The 14634-nt window shown below is 39.0% G+C and overlaps 1 protein-coding gene across 1 annotated transcript in view; it reads left to right on the top strand.

Moving 5' to 3' along the window:
* SNX9 (sorting nexin 9) overlaps positions 1 to 14634 on the top strand; it is a 61481-nt gene that overhangs the window by 36364 nt on the left and 10483 nt on the right. Inside the window, exons 10-13 of the mRNA XM_042810358.1 lie at positions 3097 to 3227; positions 6506 to 6609; positions 8321 to 8424; positions 11024 to 11101. Of these exons, the coding sequence (XP_042666292.1) occupies positions 3097 to 3227; positions 6506 to 6609; positions 8321 to 8424; positions 11024 to 11101 (417 nt within the window). The remainder of the gene's footprint in view (positions 1 to 3096; positions 3228 to 6505; positions 6610 to 8320; positions 8425 to 11023; positions 11102 to 14634) is intronic.

Below are 14634 nucleotides of genomic sequence, written 5' to 3'. Positions count from 1 at the left end.
ACCTCTACCAGCTCCCTCAGCACTCTGTAGTGGATCCCATCTGGCCCCATGGACTTGTGGTAGTCCAGGTGGAGTAGTAGGTCTCTTAACTGTTTCCACCTGAATTGTAGGGAGTTTGTTCTGCTCCCCATCTGAGACTTCCATGTCAGGGGGTTGAATACCCCAAGGAAAACTGTTCTGACTTCTAAAGGCAGATGTAAAGAAGGCATTGAAAACCTCAGCCTTTTCCTTATCCTCAGGTGATCACATTCCCTGCTGCATCCAGGATGGAGATTCTCGTTAGCCCTCCTCTTACTGTTGATATATTTGTAAAAAAGTTTTTTGTTCTCTTTTACCCCAACAGTCAAGTTGGGTTCAAGCTGGGCTTTTGGCTTTCTAATTTTCTCTCTGCGTATCCTAACAACTTCTTTGTCCTCTCCATGAGTTGCCTGTCCCTTCTTCCACAGAAGACAGATTGTATTTTTCTCCTCAGGGAAAGTTCCTTGTTTATTCACATCACTATTCTTTCCCACCGGCTCATCTTGAGGCACAGGGGAATAGTCTGCTTCTGCACCTTTAAGACTTCCTTCTTGAGGAGCATCCAGCCTTCCTGGACCCCTTTACCCTTGAGGACTATTCCTTCAGGAATATCATGGGAACTTCCCCTGCCAGAAGACTTGAGTCTTCCCTCCAGAAGTCCAAGGTAGCAATTTTGCTGGCCTTCCTCATGACTTCAGCAAGAATTGAGAATTCTACCATTTTGTAGTGACTCTGCTCAAGACAGTTCCGGAAGAGAAATAAAGAGAGAATTTTTGTTCAAGTTTCAGTCATGTCTTACTGCTTGGGTGTTTTTTTTCCCCGTTTTCTTTAAAAAAGATATTAAAGAAAAATCTTTCATTAAGTATTTATAGTAAACTGTAACTATCTGTAACAAAACACCACCAGTAAAAGCATCGTTTCGTATCTCCAGTTTATTTCTCTAGGCCATTGATTTAAAACCAAGACAAAGTGGATTATTCTTTTGTTTGTTTACTTACTGTTATTTCCCTATTCTTACAGAAGATATTTGCTGTTGGAGAGAATAGATAGCTAGTTATACTCTGTATTTGCAGACGTATTGCATTTGTATTTGTCTGGAGGAATTGTTTTGAGATTTTTGTTTTAATTTTCTTTTGTATTTGATTGTGAAAGTGTTATGTTGTAGGACCTTTGCTGCAAAGCTCTCAGAGGAAAGGGAGAATTCTCCTACAAGCTATTTTTTGCCTATAAGTAAAATGTTGCGGCTATTCCTCCTATTGCTTGATTTCACAATTGGTTTAGAGAGTTTATTTCATTTGTGTAGCACTGTGCTCCAGTCCAGTGCCCATTCGGCTTGACCAAACTCTCCAAAGCCTATGGAAGTCAGTTGTTCTTACTTGAAGGAAAGTGGGATTGCACAATTTAAGCGCTCATGAATTCAGTAACTACAATTGAACGCGCAGTCTGTGCATTTTCACTGGTCTCTTTCTTCCTTTCTGCAAGGGCACATGGGTGTTTGTGAGAAAAGGAGTGTAAGCCTGTATAAAATCTGCATATTTCTACTTATGTTTATTCTACATATTTCTACTTACGTTAATTTCTACATACGTTTTCTGGTAAAATTTTTATAAAGGCTTTAGGATAACCAGCCAAAAACAAGTATGCAAAAGCAGGCATGTAGCCAACCATGTGGCTGTGGGCATCAGTAAAAATGCAGCAGTTCAATTGTGTTTGAAGAAAGCTAAGCATTGATGCTAATGCTGGGATAAATGCCGAGGAAACTGAAAAGTGAGGAAGTGACTTCCTCCCCTCCCCTTAGATAGCCTCGTACTTGGAATTCACCAATCTATTTAGATTAACTTGTGCTTGTGGACTGAAAGGAAACCAGAAGACCTGATGGAGTCCCTAGATTTCATTTTAACTGTATCTTAATACTTAGGACTTTGTCATCTCAATTAAATTTTCCCTGTGGATTTCTGTCTTTTGGAGTCTGTGGGAGAGACTAAATTCTCTCAAGCCACTGCCTCCCCTTCCCCCCTTTTCCCCTTCTCTCTTTTCCCCTTCCCTTCTCGCCCCCCCAAAAAAGAAAAATATTCCCCCTTTTTTTTTTTCTGAAGTGTTACAAGAAACACTGACAAATTGTGCTTATCACTTTCCATATTTGCAGTTTATAAATAAATAAAAATCCACTTTTGTCAAGCTGCTGCCACAGTAACTTTATAGTAGAACTGTATTGAAACTATACACATTTGTTATCTGGAGGAATCTCTCATTTGTTTCAAATATATCCTATTCAATCTACATTTAAGATGTCTGTAGTGCATTTTTTAAAAGATATTATTCTCTTTAGATATAGTTTGTGCTAAAATTAAAATATTCTTATAAACATGCATTACTGAAGCACTACTGATTTTAAAATTTTTTTTTTTGGTTACTTGGTGCTGTAATCTAACTGACAAAAAAAAAATCAATTACTGGGTCATATATGCATTATAACCAGTTCATACAGAAGATTTATTGAGACTTCTGTTTTGTCAAACACATTCATTTGCTCACAACCATAAAAATAAAATCTGCTGTTTGAAATCGGACCACTCAAATACATGTGCTTTGTTACTTAGGATATGATGTGCTTGGAAGTAGGTAGTTCATCTTCCTCTAACTTTGTAGAGCCCTGCCAAGAATTCTGTGGACTGTATCAGAAAAACATATGCATTCCAAGTCCATGCCTGATTTGTCTTGGATCATCTAGCTATCTTAATTTCTCCATCCAAAAGTTTATTAATCTCTTTTATCCAAAAAGTGATTTGAACTGTGGGTGAGGTTTATGTTCTTATAACTATCTTTAACTGTCTTTAAAAGGAGCAATATCCAGTACTATGATCTGGAGTTTTTCTGATTAGTTACCTTAATGTTTACTCCATGTAAGTTCTGCCTCTATTTAACAACTCAAAAGAAAAATTACAGATTCTGTGTGTGGGTGTCTAGTGTGTGTTTGTATGTATATGTGTGTGTGTGTGTGCATATATACATAAATATAAAAAAGAAAAGCCGATTACTGAAATGGAAATAAAACAATTACTGTTCACTGTATAACAGGGCGCTTTGAAGAAGAATTTATCAAAATGCGTATGGAGAGGCTGCAAGCTTGGATGACAAGGATGTGTCGCCATCCTATTGTTTCAGAAAGTGAAGTTTTCCAGCAATTTCTCAATTTCCGAGATGAGAAGGTAGGAAATGGCTGGAATTGAGGAGTTGTTCCCTCCCCCCCACCTTCCCCACACACCCACCATTCCCCCTTCAAAGTAAGAATTGCACTCCATAGTCTTCTCATTTGTCTGCTCCCTGTGGGCAGCAGCAAGGATCTGTAACCTGTTGTTACCTTACTGTAACCTCACATGTTAAAGTACGATGTAAAGTTGCTTTTGTGAAGTACTCTATGCCACTCTAACAGATACACTCTTGAAGGTAGCTTTGCTGCCAATCTAAGGCCAGTTTGTGTCCTCCAGCAGGACACCCAAGAAATCATTTGGGGTTTTTCCCTTATCCATCTCTGTCAGGCTTGCTGCAGTCCTCTGATTGGTACTGTCTTGCTAACAGTAGTAACTGTTTTGTTGCAGAACTAGAATGTTTTTCATCCTGTACTATATTTAAAAACAAACAAAAATCCCCAGATATGGTTTTCACTGCAATCAGTTGTAATAGGATTATGCTGTAGCCTGACCCAGTATACCAAGCTTTCTGATTTCCTCCCTATCCCTTCCCTTCATTTACTTATGGGTTTCTTTTGGGGAGATTGATATCTTCACCTTTAGTAAATAATATTTTATTCATGATTGAGCTCAAGCTCTGTTGATAATTTAGATATCAAGTATCTGCTGATGTGGAAGTGAATAGGAAGGCTGCTATTTTCACCACATACTCATACTAAATTCACATTGACTCCTCAAAAAGTAAATGATTGTTGCATGTTTTTAAGACCAGGTTGAATAAAGCCCTCAGTAACTAAGGTCACATTTGACCCTTTCTGAGTAGGATGTTGGACTACAGACCTGAACTCTATTCCAACCTGATTATTCTGAAATAAAGGGTTTACTAACATAATAACTGCAGTCCCAATTAAGTGCTATTTGAATGGACAGTGGTGAGTTTTATAATCATGTTAGTTAATCACTGGCTCTTAGAACCTAACTTACAGGCTAATATAAACAGAGCATCTGGAATTTTTTCTTCTGTTTCCAATAAGAGCTCAGTATGACAATTACATAACAGTCTTATGATCACTTTGAGCAGCTTCTGATATCAGCCATATCACATGTGCACATACAGCTGAATATAAATTGCCTTTATACTGCTTTTCAGTAGCATACAAAAGGGCCTTTTTACCACAAAATCTAGAAAACAGTGCTCAAGCAAAAGGGTAAAAACTCTTGAAGAAGCCTAAGCCCAACCGAAACTTTCGTTGTTACACTGTAGGGATGCGTTGAGAAAGTCTGAGGCCCTCTTGGAATTAAACCTTCCCAAGTAGGTAAAGGTTAACAAGGAAGGTGTGTTTTTTTGTTTGTTGTTTGTTTGTTTGTTTGAAGTGTGTTAACAGTAAAAGGAAGACTAGTGAAAATGTGGGTCTCCTATTTAAATGAGATGGGTACCTTTGTGACAGGGGGCACTGAGAAGGCAAAGATACTGAATGCCTTCTTTGCTTCAGTGTTTAATGCTAAGATTAGCCCTCAGGAATCCTGGACCCCTCAGGTAAGATAAAGAATCTGGGTAAAGGAGGACTTCCGTTGTTTGAGGAGAATCTGGTCAGAAGTGACTAGCCAAAATCAGGGCACACAAATCCATGGACCCCAATGGGATGCACCTGCATGTGCTAAGAGAAATGGCAGAGGTGATCGCTGAACCACTGTCTGTCATCTTTGGAAGGTCTTGGCAAACAGGAGAGGTGCCTGAAGACTGGAGGATAGCTAATATCACTCCAGTCCTTAAAATGGGCAAGAAGGAGGATCTAGGAAACAATGGGCCAGTTAGCCTCATCTCTATCCCTGGAGAGGTGATGGAACAACTTGTTCTGGATGCCAGCTCTGTGTGGTTGGAAGAGAAGAAGGTTATCAGGAGTAGTCAACGTGGATTCACCAAAGAAAAATCATGCTTGACCAACCACAGTCTTCTATGTTGTCATCACTGGCTGGGTAGATGAGGGGAGAGCATTGTGTGTTGTGTACCTTGACTTCAATAAGGCATTTGACACTATATCCCACAGCATCCTTGTTATGAGACTTTAAAAATGTGGGGTAGGTGAGTGGACAGTGAGGTGGATTGAGAACTGGCTGACTAGCAGAACTCAGAGGCTGTCATTAGTGGTGCAGAGTTTGATTGGAGGCCTTTAACTAGTGGTGTTCCCCAGGGTTCAGTGCTGGGTCTGGTCTTGTTCAGCATCCTCATCAATGACTTGCATGAGGGGATAGAATCCACCCTCAGCAACTTTGCTGATGATAGAAAGAATTGGCAGATACACTGGCAGCCTGTGTTACCATTCAACAAGACCTGAACAGACTGAAGAATTGGGCAGGAAGGAACCTGATGAGGTTTAACAAGGGCAAGTTTAGAGTCTTGCACCTGGGGAGGAATAATTGCATGTGTCAGTACAGGCCAGGGGATAACCTGCTGCAGGTGAGCTCTATGGAGAAGGACCTGTGAGTCCTGGTGACCAACAGATTGGCAGTGAGCCAGCAGTGTGCCCTTGTGGCCAAGAAGGCCATTGTTATCCTGAAGTGCATTAAAAAGAACGTGGCCAGCAGATTAAGAGAGAGAATCTTCCCCCTCTACCTTGTTGTGGCTGCATTTAGACTACTGTATTTAGTTTTTGGCTCCCCAGTTCGAAAAAACCAGGAATCTCCTAGAAGGAGTTCAGTGGAGGGGCACAGAGATGATAAAGGGCCTGGACCATCACCCATATAAGAAAAGGCTGAGTAACCTGGGTTTGTTCAGCATGGGGAAGAGAAGTCTGGGAGGGGATCTGAGAAATTTTTATAAATACTGAAGGGATGTGGACAGCAAATGGATGAAGCTGGGCTCTTCTTGGTGGTGTGTAGCGACAGGGCAAGGAGTAATGGCCTGAGACTTGAACATAGGAAGTTTGGTACTAACGTGTGGAAGAACTTATTTATGGTGAGTGTGACAGAGCACAGGAGCAGGTTGCCCAAAGAGGTTGTGGATACTCCTTCTCTGGAGATATTAATGATCTGTCTGGATGCCTACCTGTGTGACATATTGTAGGGAACCTGCTTTAGCAGGGGAGTTGGACTCGATGATCTCTTGAGGTCCCTTCCAACCCCTGCAATTCTGTGATTCTGTGATTCATTTGAAAGGTTTTAAGGTGTTGGTGGTCTGTTCTCCTAGATGTTCTCCTCTGTGTGTAAGTGCACGTCCTTAACAGTGGATGAACAATGATGATCAGTTCTTTTTATTTATTTATTTATTTATTTATTTATTTTGGTCTTTCCTCAAGGAGTGGAAAACTGGAAAACGGAAGGCAGAAAAAGATGAAACTGTAGGAGTCATGATCTTTTCCACAATGGAACCAGAAGCTCCTGACCTTGACATGGTAGAAATGTAAGGTGTTGGTTTGTTTGCTTTAGTATTTTTTGGTTGGTTTGTGTTATGCTTTTTTGTATTTGCATGGGTTTTTTTACAGTGGATATCATAAATCTGAGTAGACAGCATATACTGAGTTAATATAAAAACTAAAATAGTAAACATTTTGGATGCAAAACATTATTCAAATTTCTATTTCAAATTTTACAGTGTAGAAATGCATACTATGTTTGCTATTTTAGTTTTATATTAACTCAGTATATGTTGTTGAATAAACTAGTGGGACAGTACTAGAAGTTTTTATAGGAGCAAAAACAATAGTGTACCTACAAGTGGAAATAGCCCAGTGTGGACTTTATGCAAGTGCTGTGGTACTTTTTAAGGTGCATATAACAACTGTGCTGTGGCAGTTCTGTACTAATCAGAAAGAATGGATGTTCATACATCACTTTCACTTTGAACATGAGGATTTCAAACTTTCTGCTTTTCTGAAGTGATGTGCTGTAATTGTCCCAGTGGTATAAAAGCCTAAGGAGGTGAACCAGGAGAGGGCACATCTGATTATATACCCGTAGGTATATGATTTAAATGCTTGCAAAATCTTATTTGAGATGACAGCTTTTTTTCTGCTGTTTATATGTGGGCTTTAGGTGTCTGACACAGAGTTCCATCTTAGGTATCTGAAGATAAGTGGCTTGAAATCTTCTTGATGTACCCAAGAGAGAGCGAGCACTGATATGAACACTTGCGAGAAGCCCATTACTTCTGTAATGTTAGGCAAGACCACCAGTGGGACGGACTGTGTGTAGTGGCATTGCTGTATCACTTCTAAACCCAACCGCATCAGTCCTGTTAATGTTCTTGTGAGAAACCCCTACTGCACACCGTGCAGCTCCAACAGAGTCTCTTGCTGAGGTGGGCAGCTTGGGTGGTGCTGAGAACTTATCTTTTGGCACTGCAAGGTGATTCTGATGCCTTGGACATGCACACCATCATCAACTAAACAGAGGAGAGCACAGTCTGGCCATTCTTTTTGCAGTCACCTTACTTTACTGTTGCTGTTTTGCCATCCTGGGGAAGATATGTAGTGTTTTGTCCAATTAATTTCTTAGAAGATCACTTACATCATTTTAGTTGTTCTAATCAAGATACAGTAATGATATTAGAGAGGACTACACAACAGTCTTCGTACTGTACTGAGCAGTATGGAGTCAGTTAGATGTCATTTCCTTCTTTAAAACTGTGCAAATTCAGTTTATTCACCTAATTCAACTATGTTATTTCTCTATTTGGCTATGGAGTTGTGATGTATTTTTCTGTTTTTCTTCAAATGTTTTGTGCTCCTTTTCAAATAAGATAACTTGAATAAAACATGAAATATTCTTTTTATAGTCTTGAAAGCCATAACTTCTCTAAGTGGACAAATCAGGCTGTTCTGTAGTTCTCGGGTTAAAGTTTTGCAGTGTTCAATAGTTCTTCAGTGAAAAGATGCTATTTGCTGAAACGATTTTGCTAGTAATTTGACGGCTTTTAATAAAAAAAAAGTCTGGAACAATTATATTTATTTAGTGAACATGAATTTTGCTGCTCCTGTAACTCTGCCATCTAACTTCCTGTTGGTGTGGCATCCTTCTGTTTGTATTTAGAGCTCTGTGGATGTTTTGTGTCAAGTTAGAATAATGCATCTCTCTAAATTGCTTTTTGTTTTTGCTTCTTTCATATGTCCCAGAGAACAGAAATGTGACGCAGTGGGTAGGTTCACCAAAGCAATGGATGATGGAGTTAAAGAGCTGCTGACAGTGGGACAAGAGCACTGGAAGAGGTGTACAGGGCGTAAGTGTCTCTTCTGAACTCAACAGTGTTTTCATTCTTGTTCTGTTTATTTGTTTCTTTTGTAAGTTCAAAGTATAATTTAAAACTAAAGGAAATCCTAAATTATAATGAGAATTATGTGCCTTTCTTGGTGTCTGAAATGGTGAGTTGTGCAGGTTTTTTCAGTTCTTCTGGTTTTTTGCCCATAATAAAGTTGTTTGGTCCCCGCCTATAGGCTTAAAAGTACTGTGAGTTAAATAATTCCAGTCATCCATCTAAGTCCTTGTTGCATCTGTTCTTTTTGTCATTCATCTACATTTTAGTGGTGTGGGCAAAGTAGACCTGTCTCTTTGATCAAGTCATAAATTGTTGCACTTTATTAACCTTTTATTTTTGCATGTTAGGAGAGGAGATTTAAACATGAAAAGAGTTCAAAAAAAGAATACTGAGGAACTTGATTATAACTTATTCTTTAGCCCTATTCTTTTTTTCTTTTCTTTTTTCTTTCCTATCTTGTCTCTTCCTTCCTGCAGATATTTAGGGTTGCAGAACTTCACACCAAGTCCCTATGACTGCCTGGGCACTAATTTCCTAGTCCACAGCAGTGTTCAGTGTTTGTGGCCACCACAAGGCAGCTATTAAAGGAAGCAGGTACTACAGCTGAGAATCATAATAAACACTTCAGGGCAGGCTGTAGTGTCTGATACCAAAGACCAGTTATATAATTCTCCTCAAGTCTACTTTTTTTTGCTGCTGTTCTTTCCTTCCCCCCACCCTCCCCACCCCAGATGTTGTCCCCAGACTTGGAATGTCTCCTAAGTTTCTCTTCATTGGTATCTAATCTTACATTGCAGTTGAATATCTGGAGCTGACTAGCAGGAATGGGAAGTGTAGGAGCTCAGTCTCTTCTGGTAGTGATTACATTAGCACCTGCAGGATATGGTTTTAAGCTATTTACATTCCTCCACTTGATGAGGAAGGTTTCTTTCCACACATCACTGATGTTCTTGCTGCTAACGTTAAAAATAGTCTAAATCTGAACTCTCTTACCTCACAACTTTAATACTGTAGAGCCCTCATTTCACTAGGGGATCATTACTGGCAATTCTGGGTAGAAAGTAAAGGTCAGGGGAAGAAGGAGAGTCTGTCAGCACAGACTAGAACAATAGCATTGCTTTGCAGACACAGAAGAAAATGGTCAAAACACTGTAGTTAAGGGTTGGCTGTGAGTTGTGCCACAGCAGAAATTCATTATTTTGTTCACTGTTAAAATCTCTCTAAACTTATGACGTATGCTTTAGGGATGTAATGATTTATGTAATCATTTTTTACAGTGGTCACAGCTTTTAATTACCTTGCATAAACACAAAGTCAGATGTGATTGGCAGTCTTAACTCCTAACTTTTCAGACATTCATACTGACTGGAAAAGGGAGAATAGTAAAATCTGAACTTGAAAAACTGAATAATGTAAATTTCTGTCAGCTCTAGTCTGAACTCTAATCACAAGTATTTTTGGCACTACCTGAGCAATGACTTCTATGCATTCCATTCCATAACATTTAAAAATGACTGACAGTGCAAACATCAGAAACACAAATGGAATGAAGGTGTTCTTTGCTGAAGTTACCACTGGGGAGTCAGGAAAGAGTAAATGGCTGAAAAAAAGTTTTAGTACTCTGAATGGTACTTGCTCCCTAAGAAACGTTAGCTTTCATAAGTTGTCTCATTCCTGAGAAATGATTTTATAGATGATCAATAAAGTAATTGTTTTTTTTTTTGTTTTGGCTACAGAAGGGTCCCTCTGAAAATCCAACTGTATGGATTTTCTACTATATGCTAGAGCAACCAAAAACTGCTGTGTGCCCTCATGAGCGCAGATATTTGACAACAAAAAGCAAATCTATTTTTTTTTTTTCTGTTCCTTGCTAGTGTAGGTAGTTTATTTAAAACAACAGCAACAAAAATAACTGCTTTCACAGCTCACGTTGCTTTTTAGGCCTCTGGAGTGGTGATACTCAGTTTTAGTAATAAACACATACCCATTAATCTTTTTTTTAAAAAAAATTTGTGAGGAAGCAAATTATGCATATATTTTTAGTAAATGGACTCAAGAATTCAGTTTTGTAATTCACATACTTACATCAGCTTTTATTCCTAGATAAGCCTGGTTTCTAGTCTCTTTAAATATCAAATCCATTATTTCAGGAGAGTTTAGGTATTACCGGTCTGTAAGCTAATTTTCTCTTTAAAATATTAGATTTCTGCTCCGTGTCACCTTCCTTATAGAGGAGGGTGAAAAAAATCTCACTGTACACATAAGTTGGAGGGCTGAGGTGAAGTGTGCAGTGAAAATTTTATAGCATTTGCACACTGTTCTCCAGCTGTTTGTGGCCTTCAAAAATCCAAGCTGCAAAGAGCTTAATCCAGTTTCAAAGCTTGTGTAGCGGGTAGAGGGGGTGAGAATGTGATTGTAAATGCTTCACTATTAGCAACAATGTAATACCTCATTGGTTTTGACATCTGCTTCTTTCAAGTTTTGGAAATGTTGCAAATTAAGATTAAATCTTAAAGATTTTTGCTTCTGTTTCCCTCTTTTCCCATCCCTTTGTCACTTTCAGCACTGCCCAAGGAATACCAGAAGATCGGAAAAGCACTGCAGAGCCTGGCACTGGTCTTCAACACCAGTGGTTACCAAGGTACTTCTGCAGTTTCATTTGTACTTGAGTTAACAAAAGATATTTCAGTTACATTGTGCTGTGTTTGGGGTTTGTTTTGCGAAGGTCTTGATTCTTTCCTTTTTGAATTTAGATGTCAGTCATGTTTCTGGAAAACTACTAAAACCGTGTTGCTCCATGTTTATTATGGTTGTTTTTTATATTTTAATCTGCGGTCTTGTTTCTTTCATTCTGGAGTCAGGTGCTGGGTTGGTAGTGGTGGAGTTTAGTTTGATCTCAGTAATATATAATCTAATCACTGAGTTAAGTGGCAAAACAACATGCTGTAGCTTTTTTTTTTTTTGTGTGTGTGTGTGTGTGTGGCCTATATTTCTGTCATATCAGAGGAAAGGGGAGGAAGTGGAGCCTTGAAAATATTTCTACAGAACTGTTGTGTGCAACAACAGCTCCACACACAAGGATGAAAAACTTACTACTGGATTTTTGTATGCCATTAACTGTGGTGGGGGGTTGGCTGCTGTAGCCTTTCCCATCCTTTATCCTTTCTTCTTCAAGGGCCTTGAAAAAGAGTTTGTCACACTGGGTATGAAAGTTGTAGGAGAGGAATTGAGAGAATCAACTGCAATTTATTTTTGCAGACTTCTCTTTAGTCTGTAAAGTCAAAATTAAATTTCTACTTTAATGTGCTGAATTCATTATCTGGGAAACATTTCCTCATATCCCAAAGAGAGCTAATGGGATATATTCTCTCTGGAATTCTCAGATTAACTACAATTCTTTTTCTTATACTTTATAGCAAAATTGCTCTGTTCTAAAACCTTAAAGGTTGATGCATAGACACTTCCTGAAGTCTTTCTATTTTAGAACTTTTAATTAACCATTAACTATTTGGACTATAACCTGTTCCTCAATTTATACTCTGAACACTTTTTTTCCCCAAAAAGCATGTATTAAAATGCAGTCCATTTTGAAACTCAGGATCTCTGATGCTGGAAATACTGGAATACTTCTTGTAGTTTGTTCTCATCTTTGTCCTGTACTTGAACAGGATAATTGCTTGTTTACAATTAGAATGTAGTATCTTACTGAAAATGTTACTTTTGTATACGAAAACCAAGCAGAGAATTTGTGTAGCCATGTACACTCAGCATGGGTTAGAAAACAGTAAATCCTACCCAGGTACAATCTGCTGCAAGAATTCTTGTGAAAGGATTGAAATTTGTTTGAACTATAATGCGCATTCTTTACTGGGATAAAAGAAAAAGAATAATGGCTTAAAGTGAGGATGCAAACTTGAAGATCAGCCTTTCAATTTGGGTGGTATGAAAAAAAAAGTACACCCCATGATTCTTGAGCACAAGGCAAGGATGTTGCTGTTTGCCCAGCTGCACCGGGTTGCATCCTGGTGTTTTGCAGAGGAAGAATGCCCTTCTCACTGATAGCCTCTGTTCCCAATCCAAGTATTTTGCTCTTCTAATAGCTGGTACACCAGTGTTTGTTTTTTTTTCCTCAGAATTAAGAACATATGGGACTTATCTTTTTAATTTCCATTTTCAGGAAAAGACAACAAATGCAGTACACGCGTTGTTTTATATTGTCTTTACTGCTACCTTCAGTCTGCCATGCCTGCTCTTTGTGTGCGGTTTCATTTGATGGCTGCTTCAGTTAGAGATCTGTGGATTACTGGGCTCTGTGCAAGAGATAAAAGCTCCTGAATTTAACTGATAGCATGCAGCTTTCATAATCTCAGTATTTAAAGGCAACACTGAACCTATTCCTTCAAACAAAGAAGTATTAGCTAGGCTGAGTATGGGGTATGATTTTTCTGGATTTTCAATAAAGAAGATTGGTTCCTTTGACCATACTGAAAAGGATTCAGTTTAGTTTCTGTTGGTAGCTGAATCACTTCATCTTTTTCATCCTTACTCAGACACCCAACTCCCCTGTGCTTGTTTACTTCTGATGATAAATTCTGGAAGTTTAATTGTGTAGACCACTGAAGATGGCAGTTTTGTTACATGAGCATTTCCAGCTATTGGTAGCTGACTTCTAGCAACATATCTGGTATGTCAGTTCATTTGCAGTTTGTATGGGACAAATATACTATCCTTAACTCTTTCTTCAGAGCTTAACTCAGTCTTAACTCTTGTCCTTAACTCTGCAGAGCCTTGCATTGAATGTCCACTTCCTTCTCTCCTAACTTCAGTCTGAAATGTTTAAGGTAGCACCATTCAAGATACGTGTGTTAAGCTGATTCACTCAAGCTGTTTTTCTTATGCTGCAAAATGAGCCTTATCAATTCATTCCTACCACAGGGCATACAAGGAATTTGGCTCCAGTATTTGCAGAGGCGAGGGTACTTTAAAAACTATTAATGATACATTGAAGGGTTTTCCTGTAACTTGGCCAAGGGCCTCTGTACTGTCCAATCCATTTTAGGAACAAGTGCTTTGAAAGTATGATTTTTAGTCCAGAAATATATATTGGAAAGTTCCAGAGTATGTCTGCAAGCATCTTTCAGTCTGGCACTGAATTGCCTGTCTCATTGCATTGTGTGATGATCTGCAGCTAATGCAGCCTAAAATACTACAGCTTCTCTTATGTGGTTTCAAATGCTATGCTATGCCATTCCGCTGTAGTGAAATTTCCCAATCCTACATCACCCCTCAAGAATTTTCTTAGGTAGTTGCATATAAGTTGCACCAGTTAGCCACAGGGATATCTTGTGTTCCAGGCTGCTTGAGTGCTGAACGTGGCAAGTGTCAGAAGTACTTTGCACCAAAAAAAGTCTTGCTACATGTTGTTTCTTAGTACATCAGTCTTGATCTTTTTTCTACTCCTGGAAACGTACTTTGAGGGGGAAAAAAATTACTTCTTGACAAAAATTAAAGAAAAAAATTCTGTTCTAATCACATCTTATGAAATATTTGTTCCTTCAGCATGGCTGGTGTATTCCCTCTGAGGTGATTACTGTTGGCATCTACCAACCAGCTAAACTCCTGAGAGATACTCTGCTGAACGTTTCCATAAGACTCCTCATGCTTTTACATCTTCCTTCGTCTCCCTGTAACAGCATGCAGGCAGGCCTGTGAAGCAATGAAAATATCAGTTTCTCCTCATGACTGTGTTAAAATATCTGTAGAGTACTACTGGACTTTTTAATTGGTCTTTCTACATGCATCTTTAATCAAAACTTTGAAGGCCTTTCTGTTTCTTTTGGGAATACGGTAATGAACACTACTTTAGTTTTGTTGTAGATGCCAGCAGGTATATCTTTGAACTGGGACCTGGTTCAGCCTTCACGGCTCCAGTTGAGCTACCCACTCCCAGCTTAGCATCTTGCACAACTCTTGAGCAGCTGAGAATGTTAAAAAGGTGAACTTGTCCAAGTAAAAAGACTCTTACTGAAACCCACGCTTACAGCAGTTAATGGCAGGAATGTGCTGGTGGAATTTGAGTTGCTCTGATGTGTGAGCATGTGAATTGCAAGCAGTAACTTCAGAAAGCTAGCTTGGTCTGGACACTGACTGATGGAGCATGACCTGACTCTGCTG

Source organism: Centrocercus urophasianus, unplaced genomic scaffold, assembly GCF_019232065.1.
Source record: "Centrocercus urophasianus isolate 14NV4802_14NV808 unplaced genomic scaffold, USGS_Curo_1.0 seq_10, whole genome shotgun sequence".
NCBI classification, from domain to species: Eukaryota; Metazoa; Chordata; class Aves; order Galliformes; family Phasianidae; genus Centrocercus; species Centrocercus urophasianus.
This window is presented reverse-complemented; position numbering and strand designations above follow the sequence as displayed.